At 43.6% G+C, this 15,668-nt stretch overlaps 1 protein-coding gene across 1 annotated transcript; it reads left to right on the forward strand.

Moving 5' to 3' along the window:
• The first annotated feature begins 5,392 nt into the window (after positions 1-5,392).
• Positions 5,393-15,254, forward strand: STOML3 (stomatin like 3). Its single transcript, XM_061133489.1, has 6 exons — positions 5,393-5,540; positions 5,622-5,694; positions 8,985-9,067; positions 10,587-10,790; positions 12,515-12,649; positions 15,030-15,254. Exons 1-6 carry the CDS (start codon positions 5,499-5,501, stop codon positions 15,252-15,254), a joined length of 762 nt encoding a protein of 253 aa, XP_060989472.1. The 5' UTR covers positions 5,393-5,498.
• Positions 15,255-15,668: the final 414 nt, after the last annotated feature.

Consider the following 15,668-nt stretch of genomic DNA (forward strand, 5'->3'; position numbering starts at 1 on the left):
TGGCCTCAGTTATCTCTAAATCCCTTCCAACTAAAGTCCCAGAGTCCTTCTCCCGAGTCAGCAGTGCTGGGGCTCAGGTTTCTGTCACTCAGTCATGTCTGACTCTTTGCCACCCCATGGACTGTAGCCAGGCTCCTCTGTCCATGGAATTTCCCAGGCAAGAATACTGGAAGGGTTGCCCTTCCCTTCTCGAGGGAATCTTCCTGATCCAGGGATTGAACCCGGGTCTCCTGCTTTGCAGGCAACTTCTTTACCATTTGAGCCATCAGGGAAGCCCAAAACTGGTAAAATATCTGTTAAATGGATGAAAGAGAAATCGGGGTCAATTTGCTGCCCCCAGCAAAGTCCATTTCTCCACCAGGAAGTAATATGATGGCAACTCTGTGGTATGGTGATAATTACCCAGTTGGATGGCATCACTGACTCAATGGACATAAGTTTGGGTAAACTCTGGGAGATGGTGATGGACAGGGAGGCCTGGCGTGCTGCAGTTCATGGGGTCTCAAAGAGTCGGACACGACTGAACAACTGAACTGCACTGAACTGACAATTACCCAGAGAAAATACCCCTCCACAGATTAGGATAAAGCAGGAGATGAACAGATGGCTAAAGCAGGAGATGATCAGACAGAGTATGACCCCTTTTCTTTCCACCACCCCCTCAAGAGAATGGCTCAGGGAAGGCTCTGGAAGGCACCTTGTGTAGGATAAGGAAAAAGTTGGGTACGGGAGATGTCTGAAGAGCCTTTGTAATACAATCTCAGTATTTCCTTTGAATTGGAATTGTAATCCTCAAATCCACTTCTCAGCACAGCGTCCTGGTTTTAGCTGTGGGGGAGGTGGGGAGAAAGAAGGCTGGTTCTGCAGGAGGCTGCAAAAGCAGCTTGGTGCTCCCCCAGAGCTGCTGTGCTCACAAGGCTGAGCCGCAGAGCCCTGCAGGGAAGGCGACAGCCCCACTTTAACCGCAGCTAATGACACCCCCAGGCTCCACCGATCTTCCCAGGGGCAGCGGCCTGGGTAATTCTAATGCTCATGTGTAAATCTTGGAAGATTAATCATGCCCTCATCTCTGGCCTCTCTTGGCACATTTAGTACTTAACAGAGACACGCTCACAGGTAATGATGCTAGGGACTGCGGCAGAGATCATGGAGGTCAGGGCAGCTTTCTCTGTGACCAGCACTTTCTATTGCAGCTTGGTGTTAAGGCTGTAGAGAGTCTGGACATGTCTAGGGCTTGCTTAGGCTCCCATGGTGACTCAGACAGTAAAGAATTTGCCTGCAACGCAGGAGATCTGAGTTCGATCCTTGGGTTAGGCAAATGCCCTGGAGAAGGGCATGGCAACCCAGTCCAGTATTCTTGCCTGGAGAATCCCATGGACAGAGGAGCCTGGCGGGCTACAATCCATGGGGTCGCAAAGAGTTGGATACAACTGAATGACTAAGCACAGCAAAGGGCTTGCTCATGGCATAAAGTGTCGCTGATGTCCTTGTTGGAGTCCCAGCTCCCTGTGTGTGTGGCGGTGTAGAGTCACAGCCCCCAACGCCGCTAGGTTTCTGAGGACCAACCATGGCAGCGTCAGCAGGGTGGAAACACACCAATGGGGCAAGGCCTGTGCTGCGTCCTCAGAGCTTTCCTCAAGATGCCAGGAAAGTGTGAATCATCTGGGAGAGTCGTGTCCAAGCAAGGTTATTGCAGCCTTGTTTGTAAAAGCAAAATTGCCAGTAACCATCATATTCATCAATAGGAGAACGGCTAAATAAAACTTCTTTTTTGACTCACACATTTAGGATAAGAGGCAACAATGAATAAGAATAAGGTAGATCCAGATGTAATGCCATGGGAATATCTCCAAAATTTATTCAGTTACTATATTTTGAAGGCAAAAGGAGAAGAGGAGGGCAGAGGATAAGATGGTTAGATAGCTTCACCAACCAATGGACATGAATTTGAGCAAACTCTGGGAGATAGTGAAGGACAGGGAAGCCTGGCATGCCACAGTCCACAGGGTCACAAAGAGTCAGACATGACTTAAAAACTGAAAAACAATATTCAGTTAAAAAAAAAAAAGTAGAAACAGTGTGATGCCATTTTTCATAAAACCTACAAATCAAAACCAAGGTTTTCTAACTAGAGATACATGTATGTAAATACACAGTAATGGATCTACAAGGACATATACCAAAATGATAATTATGGAAGCTTTCTAGGTAAAAGTGGACTGAGAAGAGGATGGTCGGTGGTGGTGGGGACTCCAGTTTTATTCATAGTTCTTGGGTTTTTTATTAATGAGAATGTATATATACAAGGTATGTCATTAGTAATAACTTTAAAAGCGTTAATAAATAAAACACAACAAAGATACTATGAGAAGGCACAAAATGTCTTTTTATCCTGCATAATGATAGTATGATCCATCTCAATGTAGTCCAAAGTTTTGGAAAGTGATAATTTGGAAATTAAACTTTGACATATTCAGGCAAACCCTTATTGTTAAGGAGTAGATCTTTATGTGCATTTAAAGCCAATAAGAGAATATTTGCACTCAGAAGTTTTTCACATGAAATATGTATCTAAAACTTAGATGCCTTTCATTTATTAGAATGCAGCAACTGAAAAGACTGAAAATAAATGGTGAGGACAGGGTGGGTGGGAATAGGCACAGGGTACAAACTCTTTCAAGGGCACTTACCATCTATCGAAATTGTAAATACTAATCCCCTTGACCTAACACTTCCACTGTTGGGAATTCCTCCTACACAAGTCCACAAAGATACACATTAGGGCTCCTCACAGCATTCTCTCTAAGAGCAAAATCCTAGAATCTTGTCTCAGTTCAGTTGCTCAGTCATGTCCGACTCTTTGCAACCCCATGGACTGCAGCATGCCAGGCCTCCCTGTCCATCACCAACTCCCGGAGCTAGCTCAAACTCATGTCCATCGAGTTGGTGATGCCATCCAACCATCTCATCCTCTGTCGTCCCCTTCTCCTCCTGCCTTCAATCTCTCCCAGCATCGGGGTTTTTTCCAATGAGTCAGTTCTTCCCATCAAGTGGCCAAAGCATTGGATCTTCAGCTTCAGCATCAGTCTTCCAATGAATATTCAGGACTGATTTCCTTTAGGATGGACAGGTTGGATCTCCTTGCAGTCCAAGGGACTCTCAAGAGTCTTATCCAACACCACAGTTCAAAAGCATCAATTCTTCAGTGCTCAGCTTTCTTCATGGTTCAACTCTCACATCCATGCATGACTACTGGGAAAAACCATAGCTCTGACTAGACGGACATTTGTTAGTAATGTCTCTGTTTTTTAATGTGCTGTCCAGGTTGGTCATAGCTTTTCTTCCAAGGAGCAAGCATCTTTTAATTTCATGGCTGCAGTCACCATCTGCAGTGATTTTGGAGCCCCAGAAAATAAAGTCTCTCACTGTTTCCATTGTTTCGCCATCTATTTGCCATGAAGTGATGGGACTGAATGCCATGATCTTCATTTTTTGAACATTGAGTTTTAAGCCAGTTTTTAAGGATCCTTGTGAATATTCATAAATGCATGTTTTTCAAAGCACTGGTAGCAGTAAAATGGATAAGTGAGGATGAATTTGAGGTGGTTTATCAGTGAGGCTTGGGGCTTCCCTGGTGGCTCAGAGGTTAAAGCATCTGCCTGCAATGCGGGAGACCTGGGTTTGATCCCTGGGTCCGGAAGATCCCCTGGAGAAGGAAATGGCAACCCACTCCAGTATTCTTGCCTGGAGAATCCCATGGACGGAGGAGCCTGGTGGGCTACATTAGTCCATGGGGTTGCAAAGAGTCGGACACGACTGAGCGACTTCACTTCACTATCAGTGAGGCTTAGTGACTTCTATGGTTGGCCTGGACAACAGTGTGGATGGTTAAGGCAGTCACTGAGACAAAGGTAACATAAGGTGTTTGTGGATTATCTGAGTGGAGATGCCAGCAAGTATATTAGTTTCAGTGCCTGTGTGGCATGTGAAATCAGAGGAAGTTTGGGGTGACGGTGGGGTTGGTTGTCAAGGAGAAGAAAACAAGAAGCTGTAAGGGTTTAAAACAAGGTGAAATAGTGAATATAAATAATTCTAAATTTATTTAGAATTTATCCAGGGATCAGCCAGACCTGGATGCTTACCAACAAGAATCATAGCACTTGAGAAATTATGTAATTGATGTGACTAAAGCTATAAAGCTTTAAAAGGCTGAAATATGATTTGAATTTAGTTCCATCTCTTCCCAGGTGATATTAAGCTAAAATGCCCCTGTTGTGGTAATATGTGATTATCAAAAAGACATGAATGTAGTGAGCTGATGTAACAAAATTCTATGAAAAAACAAAATTATCAAATATCAATGCCTGACAAGTCTCTGTAATATTCATCAGTCTGTAACATGGGAATAATGGTAGTAATATACATTTACTAAGATAGATATAGGGCCTTTCCTGATGGCTCAGCGGGTAAGAATCACTTGACATATAGGAGACACAGGTGACATGGGTTCAGTCCCTGGGTTGGAAAGATCCCCTGGAGGAGAAAAATGGCAACCCACTCCAGTATTCTTGCCTGAAAAATCCCACGGACAAAAAAGCCTGGTGGGCTATAGTTCAAAGAGTCATGAAGAGTTGGACACGACTGAGCGACTACGCATAAACACGAATGTAGATACTAATGTGTGGGTTAGGTGCCTTATATAAATAATCCCATTTAATCCTCATCAAGTTCTTCAATGTAGGTCGTATCTGTCCCTATCCTACAGATGAAGAAATGGAGGCTCAGAAAGACTGAGTGGTTTTTCTGAGACCACAGCCCTGGGGAGTGAAAGATTCTTACAGAAACTCAAACGTAAGCACTCCTGAAAATGTTTTTCCTTGTGCTACAAGGTCTCCTTTGGGGATAGTAGTACCTACCTACCTGCCTCAGAGGTTGCCTTGGTTTAACCTAGGGAATTCCGAGGGCCTGGGAATCTGTCTTTTATTCATTTATTTCATTTTTATTATTTTTGACTGCACCGTGAGACATGCAGGCTGGACCTGCACCCCTGGACCACCGGGGAAGTCCCCAGGAATCTGTCTTTTAAGATGGCACCCTGGTGATTTTCATGTGGGTGGTTTTATGTGTTTTGAGAGTAATGAACCATGGCAGCCCTATGTAAATGTTATGGTTATTATTATTATTGATTGCTATGAGGTGTCTTAGAAGGGACAAGTCCATCATCATCTAAAAACCTGAATGAATATTTTCTCTGTGTGTGTGACTGTGTGTGTATGTGTGTGGTGTTACTGCCATCATGAGTGTGATGGATTAAGGTTGCTTTCTCAGCCCCATTCCAGCCTGGCCAGCTCCTTGTTTGGTTTCTTCATGCATGTCGCTGAATCACTTTCCTAAGAACCGTGTCAGTTACAGGCTTGCCTCCTTCCCGTTACCTAGGCATCAAGAGTAAAGGGCTTGGTGTATGTGGCTGGATCCTGCTTTTCCTTTCTTTCCTGCTGATGGTCATTACCTTCCCGATCTCCATATGGATGTGCCTGAAGGTAATACCCTGGGAAACAGATTGGTCTCTCTGTGTGAGTTGATGAACTATTAACACTAAATGCTCTCCCTTCATCTCTCAGATCATTAAGGAGTACGAACGCGCTGTTGTATTCCGACTGGGACGCATCCAAGCTGACAAAGCCAAGGGACCAGGTATAACACTGGTTTCGCTGAACTATTACCAGGTTTAGTTGAACTCTATGACATTGCTAATGTTTGTTTTCAACTCACAAAAATGGCAATTTCATAGGACAGATTCTAATATTCTTGAAAGAAGAGTCTATTCAAACTAACTTAAAAGGCACATGGAGGAGAAGAGTTATTTGCTATACCTCTCTAGTATCATCTGTTGTCTGCCCCCTAATAAGGTGTATTTAAGTAAAACCATTCTCTGTTCAGCTGCACTGTAGGGTCTCTGGGGAACTTCCTTATTCACTCCGTGTGCTCTGCACTTGGCCATGTACTAAAGCAGGCGCTCAGGTGTCTGTTACATTTTTAAACATATGAGAAACTTCAAAAGGAGAAGCTTGTTACAGAGACCTGGCCACTTCAAGTAGTATGATCCTACTTGTCTAATATAGACTTCCCTTGTGATCCAGTGAAACTGAAAGTCGCTCAGTCGTGTCTGACTCTTTGTGACCCCATGGACTATACAGCCCATGGAATTCTCTGGGCCAGAATACTAGGGCTTCCCTGGTAGCTCAGTCTGTAAAGAATCTGCCTGCAGTACAGGACGCTCAGGTTTGATCCCTGGGTCAGGAAGATCCCCTGGAGAAGGGAATGGCAAACCACTCCCGTATCCTTGCCTGGAAAATCCCATGGACAGAGGAGCCTGGTGGGCTGCAGTCCACGGGGTCGCAAAGAGTCGGGCACGAATGAATGACTAACACTTTCACACTGGGGGTCCAGTGGCTAAGTCTCCGAGCTCCCAATGCAGAGGAGCTGTGTTCAATCCCTGGTCAGGGAGTTAGATCCCACATGCTAAACTTCCATGCCTCAAGGAAGACCCTGTGTCTTGTCTAATAAGGAACCTAAGGGAAAGAAAGCAAGAAATGCTTGTTAACGGGTATTTTTAGACGTTCATCCAAATAGAGGTGATGGAATTATCCAACTGAGGAATAATAGAGCAAAGCTAAATCTTCTAGTCATGTTTTACCTGGTGGAGCCAAGATTATAACTTAGAAAAAAAACTGGATTTGAGAGAGGTCAAATAACCACAGCTTGAAAGACTCTGGAGAACAAAGTCTCTTCTAAATGAATTTTCCCAGAAGAGTTCACCACTAAATGTCCCAGGATAACAAATCTCGTCATACACGTCTCTGGGGCGAAGGAGTTCTCTCAGAATGTCACAAGAAGCAGAGGGAAACAGGCCAAATTGCTAACAGAGAACCTCTCCACCTCTGTAAATCGTAAACTATTCTTTAACAATAAAAGTGTTCATAATAAGAGCTGCTATTTCTTGAGCACTTAATACATGCCTGGCACTATGATTTTTTTAAAAAATAATTTTGCTTATTTACTTTTATTTTTGTTTCTTCTGCATCCTCCTTGCTGTGTGGGCTTTTCTGTAGTTGTGGTGAGCGGGGGCTACTCTCTAATTGCGGTGTGCGGGTTTCCCATTAGAGTGGCTTCGCGGGGTGCAGCAGGGCTCTAGGGCATGCAGGCTTCAGGAGCTGCAGCTCCAGGCTCCAGAGCACTGGCTCAATAGTGGTGGTGCACAGGCTTAGCCGCCCCGTGGCGCGTGGGATCTTCCCAGACCAGGGATCAAACCTGTGTCTCCTGCATTGACAGGTGGATTCTTTACCACTGAACCACAGGGCACTACATTTAGCACTTTTTTTTTTTCGTTATCATGTTGTGTGTATACTGGTCGCTCATTTGTGTCTGACTCTTTTCGACTCCATGGACTGTAGCCGGCCAGGCTCCTCTGTCCATGGGATTTCTCAGGCAAGAACACTGGAGAGGGTTGCCATTCCCTTCTCCGGGGGATCTTCCTGACCCAGGGATCGAACCCAGGTCTTCTGTATTGCAGGCAGATCCTTTTACCATCTGAGCCACCAGGGAAGCCATAATCATGCTTAATCTTCACTATCATCTTACAGGAATTAGGTGACTGAAGCTCAGAAAAATTAGATGAATGTTCCTAGGTCACAAGCTAGTAACCAATAGGGCTAGGGCTTACCTCTGTCTAGTTCTAAGGGCCATGGTTTTAACTGGTGACTTAGCACCCAAAAAAGGAGTAAATTAGGAAGTAATCCTCACCTCAGAAAGGCTTAGCGATCAAAAGAAAGAAAGCACCATAGCAATGTTTTCTGTTGATGCTACCAGCCCCTTTCAAGGTGCTCAATGAAAAAACTTGTTTCTTCTTTGAAAACAAAAACAATAGCACCAGAATCTTTCTGGTAAATGGAAATGGATGGGTGTCCCCATCTTGCTGACATGCTTATGGTTCTAGTTTTGGTCACTCTTGCTATAGAGAAGCTTCACCAGAGCAAAGTTAAGGCATCATAGAATCCTCAAATGAGTGTCCTCAGCCCTTCCCGCCCCCCAGTCTAATACTTCACAGCTCAGAGAGAAGTAAGAGTATTCACAATTGAGGAAAGTTGTATATGAGCTAGAACACAGTTACAGAGAAACTACAAATGTTGTAATACACTAGTTTTAGGGACACTGAAGTCCTGGGAAGATTTTAATGCTAACGTTCCTTCACTCCTGAAGAATATAAATGAGGATGTGGACAGACACTGATATTCAAGGCTTAAAGTCTGTGCTTGAATCTTTTGTACAAATGCCTTTAACCCAGGGAAAAACCAATTTCCAAAATATTCTTATAAATAAATGTCTAATGCAATACTTGAATTAGAAGTAGGTCCAATGTTTTTAAATTTTAATTGGAGGATAATTGCTTTATAATATTGCATTGCTTTCTGCCATACATCAACATGAATCAGCCACAGGTATACATATGTTCCGTCCCTCTCGAAGAATATCTAATAATTAAATGTTAGGGCTTCCCTGGTGGTCCAGTGGTTAAGACTCTGTACTTTCACTGCAAGGGTGTGGGTTTGATCCCTGGTTGGGGAGTTAAGATGCCACAGGCCTCTCAGCCAAAAATCCAAAATATAAAACAGAAGCAATATTGTAACAAATTCAATAAGGACTTAAAAAAATGGCCCACAGAAAAAATATTGAAAGAAATCAAAATTAAATGTCAAGAATCTTTAGCTTCTTAACAAAAGATTTTAATTTGTAGGGAATCACTTTCCTTTAGTCTTTGACTCATAAGGTGAAAAAATTACCCCAAAGTTAAAGATATATTTATTGAAGATCATCTGAGAAGCCTTTATACTCCCACAAAAACAATGTACTGTATATATAGGAGACAATCTATTGCAGTTATTTTCAGTTGGGTCAAATTTTAAACTGTATTTACTTTTGCACAGGTCTGATTCTGATCTTGCCCTGCATAGATGTGTTTGTCAAAGTTGATCTTCGGACCGTTACTTGCAACATTCCTCCCCAGGAGGTAATGCTGACTAAAGATACGTTTCTGGAAATAAAACCAATCTCTTCCCTGTTACATGGACAGTTGAGAATTCATAATATGTTTTCAAACGATAAAAGGAAAGATGAACTGAATTCTTAGAGACCTGCTGGAGGAGTCCTAGGTGGCACTTGAAACTTTTGGGTCTTGTTTTGCCAAACAAGAATGGAGCCAGGAGCAAGGGCTGAAAAGCTAGAAGAGGTGGAATGATTGGGTGGGAGAAAGTCTGAAAGAAGAGAAAGAATGGATACAGAAGGCAGAGAAGCTGAGATGCAGAATGACAAGCAGATGCTTGCGAGGATCTGATAAATCATTTTAAGGAAGAGCTGAAATTAATTTGGTAGATGGCAGTCACTGGCTATGATATTATCCTTTTCATCACCTTTTCAGAAAATGCTTTAGTACCATCTGTATCTCTCACCTCTGCTTTAAATTTTTTCATATGTTTGGATGCAACAATGTGAGATGGGCATGGAGAAGGAACACCCAGGGCGCAGGCCTCACCTGCCATTGGATTTCAAATAATTCTTTTCCGTTCTTGAAGTGCTGAAACTGAAGGAAGCAGGCCAGGGACTGGGTGACAGGGGAGAGAAACAGAGTTATTAACAGTCATGCAACTTTCTAATAAACAAAAACAATCCAGGAAGAGAAAGGAAAGTGTGTGGAAGAGCAAAGGGGATTAGAAGAGAGAAAAATCAACATCTTTGGGTAAATGATAATTTTCCTCTCTCTGGTCCAGAAAACTCAATCAAGACCCAACCATGATGTCTTCATGCCACTGGCGGAAGTTACAGAGTCCTTACCTTAGAATTTAGCCCTAATCATAAGAGACCTTGGGATGCCTAGGGACCTATCACAGGCTTTTTATGGCTCCATGGTAAATAGTTCTAGATGGGAGAATGGAGTTCTAGGGCCTACTTCCGTGGTACGCCCAGAAATCTGATCTTTTCCAAAGTCCCTCATCATGTTAATGCAGAATAACTAACACAGAGCCTCTATAAAGTTAAATCGGTTTTTCTTTATCTGAATACAGAACACGGGTCTCTGGTGCCATCTATGTTTTCTAAGAAGCATTGCTATTCATCAAACTGATGAAACTGACTGAAAAGATTTCAAGTATCAGGGAAATGACTTTTCTACCTCTCTTTAGAAGGTAGAATTTCAGCAGGGTTCTGCAATTTAAAGTGGAAACACCTACTTCACCTCTGAGTAGGGGGTGAGACTTCCATAAGATGAAGTTACAGGGATAGGTACATATCACACCTATGTAGGAATTTGGTTACTGATTAGGATGATAGTAGATTCAAGTCAGGGCAGATGTTCGGTGCTGCTGGCATGAGTTGTCGTGAAGGCTCTCCTTTGGTGGAGTGGAATCCGAAGCAGTCTGACGCTTTTTTGGTCATTGTGAAAGTCACGTGTATGTGTGCTCAGTCGCTCAGTCGTGTCCGACTCTTTGTGTGAAAGTCATATGCATGTGATTTTCCGTGTTCTTGCTCTCCAGATCCTCACCAGAGACTCTGTGACCACTCAGGTGGATGGAGTGGTCTATTACAGGATCTATAGCGCCGTCTCGGCGGTGGCTAATGTCAATGATGTCCACCAAGCCACATTTCTGCTGGCTCAGACCACTCTGAGAAATGTCTTAGGGACACAGACCTTGTCCCAGATCCTAGCTGGCCGAGAAGAGATCGCCCATAGCATCCAGGTAAAGACACTGAGAACAAATAGCCTGTGTTGTTAATCCACTCATTTTAATTATCAGTGATAATCAAATATTAGCAGTTCAAAGCACCACCTCCATTTGTGCACACACATGTGTGCAATGCTGCTCTTAACAGATGGGCTTCAGTTGAGCATTTCTTTTCTTTTTTTTAAACAATCATGAGGTCCAGATTTAAATATGTAGGTGGGAAAAGGGAGACGCTGGAATTGCTTTTGGAACTCAAAATGATGAATTGACATCATACACTTCAGCTTTTTCCTCCTAAGAAAGCTGACTTCATGCTCCTAATGTCAATAAAGATATGAATAGCAATCGTAGTTATACTATTGATGAGGATGTAACAGGTAGCCCTCTTACCTCTTGTTCACCCTAGATTATGTATATGTGTGTATGTGTGCTAAGTCTTGTCCAACTCCTTGTGATCCCATGGACTGTAGCCTACCAGGCTCCTCTGTGGAATTTTCCAGACAAGAATACTGGAGAGGGTTGCTATTTCCCACTTCTACTTCCTGACCTAGGGATTGAACCTGCATCTCTTGTGTCTCCTGCATTGGCAGGCAGATTCTTTACCACTGCACCACCTGGGAAGCCCTAAATTATAGACAATCACATTTCTGTGTTTTTGGAATCAATTGCATTTTTATTCTGAGCCTGCCTTCTCTAAGAGGGAAATTCATCTTTGGTCCTTCTCGGCTTCTGCTCCAGTCTCTAAGGTAGGGCAAAGTCCCTGAGGCTTTATAAGATAATATCAGTTCTGCATGATAATGCTCCATGCCATTTTAAGAGCTTCACAAGTTCAATGACTCAGGTGTTTCCCCATCACAGTCAGGTCAGTGGCTTCTTGGGAGGTCTCTCCATCTCCCGGCTCTCTGCAGGCATCACAGGAAAGCAAGGGCTCACTTGCAATTTGGTAGCTTGGAGATCTCTGCCCTTTACGCTTTGGGAGAACTATTCATCTGATCTCACTATTTCTTGAGGCATTGTTTCTCATCCCTACTCCTCCAGGGTAACCAGCAAGCTATCTTCAGTTGTCTGAAGCTCTAACGAAGGATGAGGATGTCTTTGGTTTTAGGCTTCTTCTGCCCTAAAAAGATATATATGCCTTGCTACCTGTTTAAAACTGAGCTACAGGTCAGAGGTTAAACAAAGCAAGAAAAAGAGTATCTCAAAAAGTACCCAGTGATAATATTAATATGTATTGAATTATTGCTGGGCCATGATAGATATCTTACGTGTATTCTATGCAAACCTCATGACAATCCTGAAAGAAAACCTTTCATAGGTGTGAAGACTGAGAATCAGAAAAGTTAAGGAGTGAGCCCAATGATTCACAGCTGTAAATGGCAGAACCAGCACAAAAGCCACTGCTGTCTGCTTGGTGTCAGGGAGAAGAAAATGTGGGGGATTTGCTCAAATCTAGATGGACAGTGTATGTGCCTTAGGAATGGTTTGGGTGCATCTGCTGAGCAACCACCTCTTAAAAGAAATACCAACTTTTGTTTCTGAATCCTTCCTGGGATTTATTTCAATTCCAGGAAGGGAGTGATAAGAACTCCTATTTTCTTCCCAAATAGTCTCACTCCAAATGCTGTAAATTCAAAAGGAGAAAAAGAAGAGGGCTTCTCTTGCATATGTAAAATATAGCAGAAACTTTGATCGCATTGCCTGGATTCTGATCAATGTCCTTTCTTTTGACCTGGAAACAGACCTTACTTGATGATGCCACCGAGCTGTGGGGGATCCGGGTGGCCAGGGTGGAAATCAAAGACGTCCGGATTCCCGTGCAGTTGCAGAGGTCCATGGCTGCTGAGGCCGAGGCCACCCGGGAAGCCAGGGCCAAGGTAAGGGCAACTCCAGTCGGCACTGGAGGGCGAGCCCCCCACCCTGGAGCCGATGAGGATGCAGCTTGAATGGAAGCTCAGGCTTCCTCAATGACGTCAGTAAGAAGAGGGCTGCTTCTTCTCCTTTTTTTTTTTTTTTAAGAGGTTTTACTGAGAATTTCTTCCTGAATTAAAAGGTCACGGGCAACTGTGAGGGGAAGGAGGGGGGAAGCGATATTTAGGCAGTTTGGGATGGACATGTACATCTGCTGTATTTAAAATGGGTAACCAACAAGGACCTACTGTAGAGCACGGGCAACTCTGCCAATGTTATGTGGCCACCTGGATGGGAGGGAAGCTGGGGGAGAACGGATGCATGTATATGCATGGCTGAGTTCTTTGGCTGTCCATCTGAAACTATCACAGCATTGTTAATCAGCAGTGTTGTTCAGTTAGTCGTGTTGGACTCTGCGACGCCAGACTTCCCTGTCCTTCATTGTCTCACGGAGTTTGTTCAAACTCACATTAATCATCTCTGCTGTTAAATCACTTCAGTCGTGTCCGACTCTGTGCGACCCCATAGACGGCAGCCCACCAGGCTCCGCCGTCCCTGGGATTCTCCAGGCAAGAACACTGGAGTGGGTTACCATTTCCTTCTCCAATACATGAAAGTGAAAAGTGAAAGTGAAGTCGCTTAGTCGTGTCTGACTCTTCGCGACCCCATGGACTGCAGCCTACCAGGCTTCTACATCCATGGGATTTTCCAGGCAAGAGTACTGGAGTGGGTTGCCATTGCCTTCTCCGAATGTAAAATATTATAATATAAATATATATTTATATTATACTCAGTGACTTAGCAAGGTGGGTCTCCTTGAGAGACATGAGCAAGGCAAACACCAATCCCCAGGTCTCACCTCAGACTCAGTGAAGCAGAGGCTCCAGTGGGCCCAGGAACCTACATTTTTATGTAGCTGGCTGGGGATTCTGATGTAGCAACCTGGTGCCTGCCTCTGGAGCATCAACCCTCTAGTGTGTTAAGTGAACACACTAGATTAAGAGGACCAGGTGACTACAATCCAGGTTAGAGTTACAAAATGTGAGTGCAAATTGGTCTCGCATGTTCTTGAATCTCTTGGATTCATAGCCTTCTTGTCTGTGTGGATGAATTTCCTGAAGTATCAGAAACCAACTGAGATTAGAAGCCTCCAACTATCCTCTTTGGAATCTTACTAGGGAGTCCAGGAAGATTCCCTCTACGTATGTCTGACTTCTCTGTTGAGCTCCAGCAGCTTCTAGGCAGTGGACTTGGGAGGCATTTTTGCACATGGGCAGTGAGTGCCCACAGATGGGGCAGTTGAGTTCCAAGGCATTCCTGGGCAGCTGGAGAACCAGAGGAGGTGCAGGGTGCTTAGGAGAGTTCCAAAGAGGGTTTGCAGACTGGCATTGCTGCTGCTTGTAATCAAGAGCAGGCGGAACTGGAAACAATTCTTACATTGTAAGAAGGAAACAAAATTGGAAATTTTTTTGTTCTAATTCTGTGAAAAGTGCCATTGGTAGTTTATTAGGGGTTGCAATGAAACTGCAGATTGCTTTAAGTAGTATAGTCATTTTCACAGTATTGATTCTTCCACGCCAAGAACATGGTATAGCTCTCCATCTGTTTGTGTTACCTTTGATTTCTTCTGTGAGTGTTTTTAAAAAAGTTTTCTGAGTACAGGTCTTTTGCCTCCTTAGGTAGGCATTTTATTCTTTTTGTTGCAATGGTAAATGGGATTGTTTCCTTAATCTCTCTTTCTAATCTTTCATTGTTGGTCCATAGCACAGGGAGCTCAGCTGGGTGCTCTGTGATGACCTAGGTGGTGGGATGGGGGGTGTGGTGGGAGGGAGGTCCAAAAGGGAGGGGATATATGTATACATGTCGCTGATTCACTTCCTTGTACACAGAAACTAACACAATGTAAAGTAATTACACTCCAATTAAGAAATGAAACAAAATTGGCAACAGAAGGAAATTTCAAAAAGTCTGTGATAAATGAAACTCACAGAAGAAAAAGCCATTTGGAAGCCTTGAATTTCAGACTTCTCCGCAAATGAAAGCAGCAGATGGGGAGCACAGATTCAAGAGCATCACTAGGGTTGCTGGACCTGTATTTGTTTGGGTTAAAGGCAGGGCTTTTATTTTGTTTGGAATGAAAACTAGGGACTCATAATTTGTAAGTTATCTCCCAGTTTCCTGCAACCTCCTCAAATGTCTCTAATCACATAAGGATGTGAAACTCTAATCCTTGCTGAAGAAACAGTGGGGGCTGGGAGGGAAACATCAGTGCAGACCCAGATAAAGAAATCACTAGTCACAGTCGGGAACCTTTATTTCTAAAGTCTTTTCTTTCTGTTGGTGTAGGTCCTTGCAGCGGAAGGAGAAATGAATGCTTCTAAAGCTCTGAAGTCCGCCTCCATGGTGCTGGCTGAGTCCCCGGCAGCCCTCCAATTGCGTTACCTGCAGACCTTAGCCACCGTGGCCACAGAGAAGAATTCCACCATTGTGTTTCCTCTGCCCATAAATATGCTAGAGGGCATTGGTGGCATCACCTACGACAACCACAAGAAGGTCCCCAACAGAGCCTGAGGTCCTCCTGCTGCCTCCGGCCATCACTTAGGCATATCTGTTCCTATGGCAACCCCAGCAGTTAGAAGTGTTGAGAATGTCAACACTATTCAAGCAGAGTAACTTCACAGCTGGATCAGCATTAGCAGGAAAAGGCATAGAGGCGACAAAAAGAAAATAGAAAGAAAGAAAGAAAAAAAAAAAACGGTTGTATGCTACTTTTATTTTTAAAAAAGGAAAGAAAACTTTGCATTAGTATAATCAGTAAGTAGGCATCGCTGACTTAGAGCAGGAACTTTCTTGCTGTAGCTGGGGTGATCTTTGGGTGACCGTGATTAAGATTTCAGAATTACTTTTTAATGAGTTTAAGCAGGGCTTCCCTGGTAGCTCAGATGGTAAAGAATCTGCCTGCAATGCAAGAGACTTGGATTCAAT

The sequence above is a fragment of the Dama dama genome, chromosome 30 (genome assembly GCF_033118175.1).
Source record: "Dama dama isolate Ldn47 chromosome 30, ASM3311817v1, whole genome shotgun sequence".
NCBI classification, from domain to species: Eukaryota; Metazoa; Chordata; class Mammalia; order Artiodactyla; family Cervidae; genus Dama; species Dama dama.

What these genes read in the sequence shown, in the direction of transcription:
- STOML3 (XM_061133489.1), top strand. Translation starts at nt 5,499, where the DNA reads ATGGTCATTACCTTCCCGATCTCCATATGGATGTGCCTGAAG. An exon ending in CCATATGGATGTGCCTGAAG is followed by an intron (nt 5,541 to 5,621) that starts GTAATACCCTGG and finishes TTCATCTCTCAG; the next exon opens with ATCATTAAGGAGTACGAACG. An exon ending in TGACAAAGCCAAGGGACCAG is followed by an intron (nt 5,695 to 8,984) that starts GTATAACACTGG and finishes ACTTTTGCACAG; the next exon opens with GTCTGATTCTGATCTTGCCC.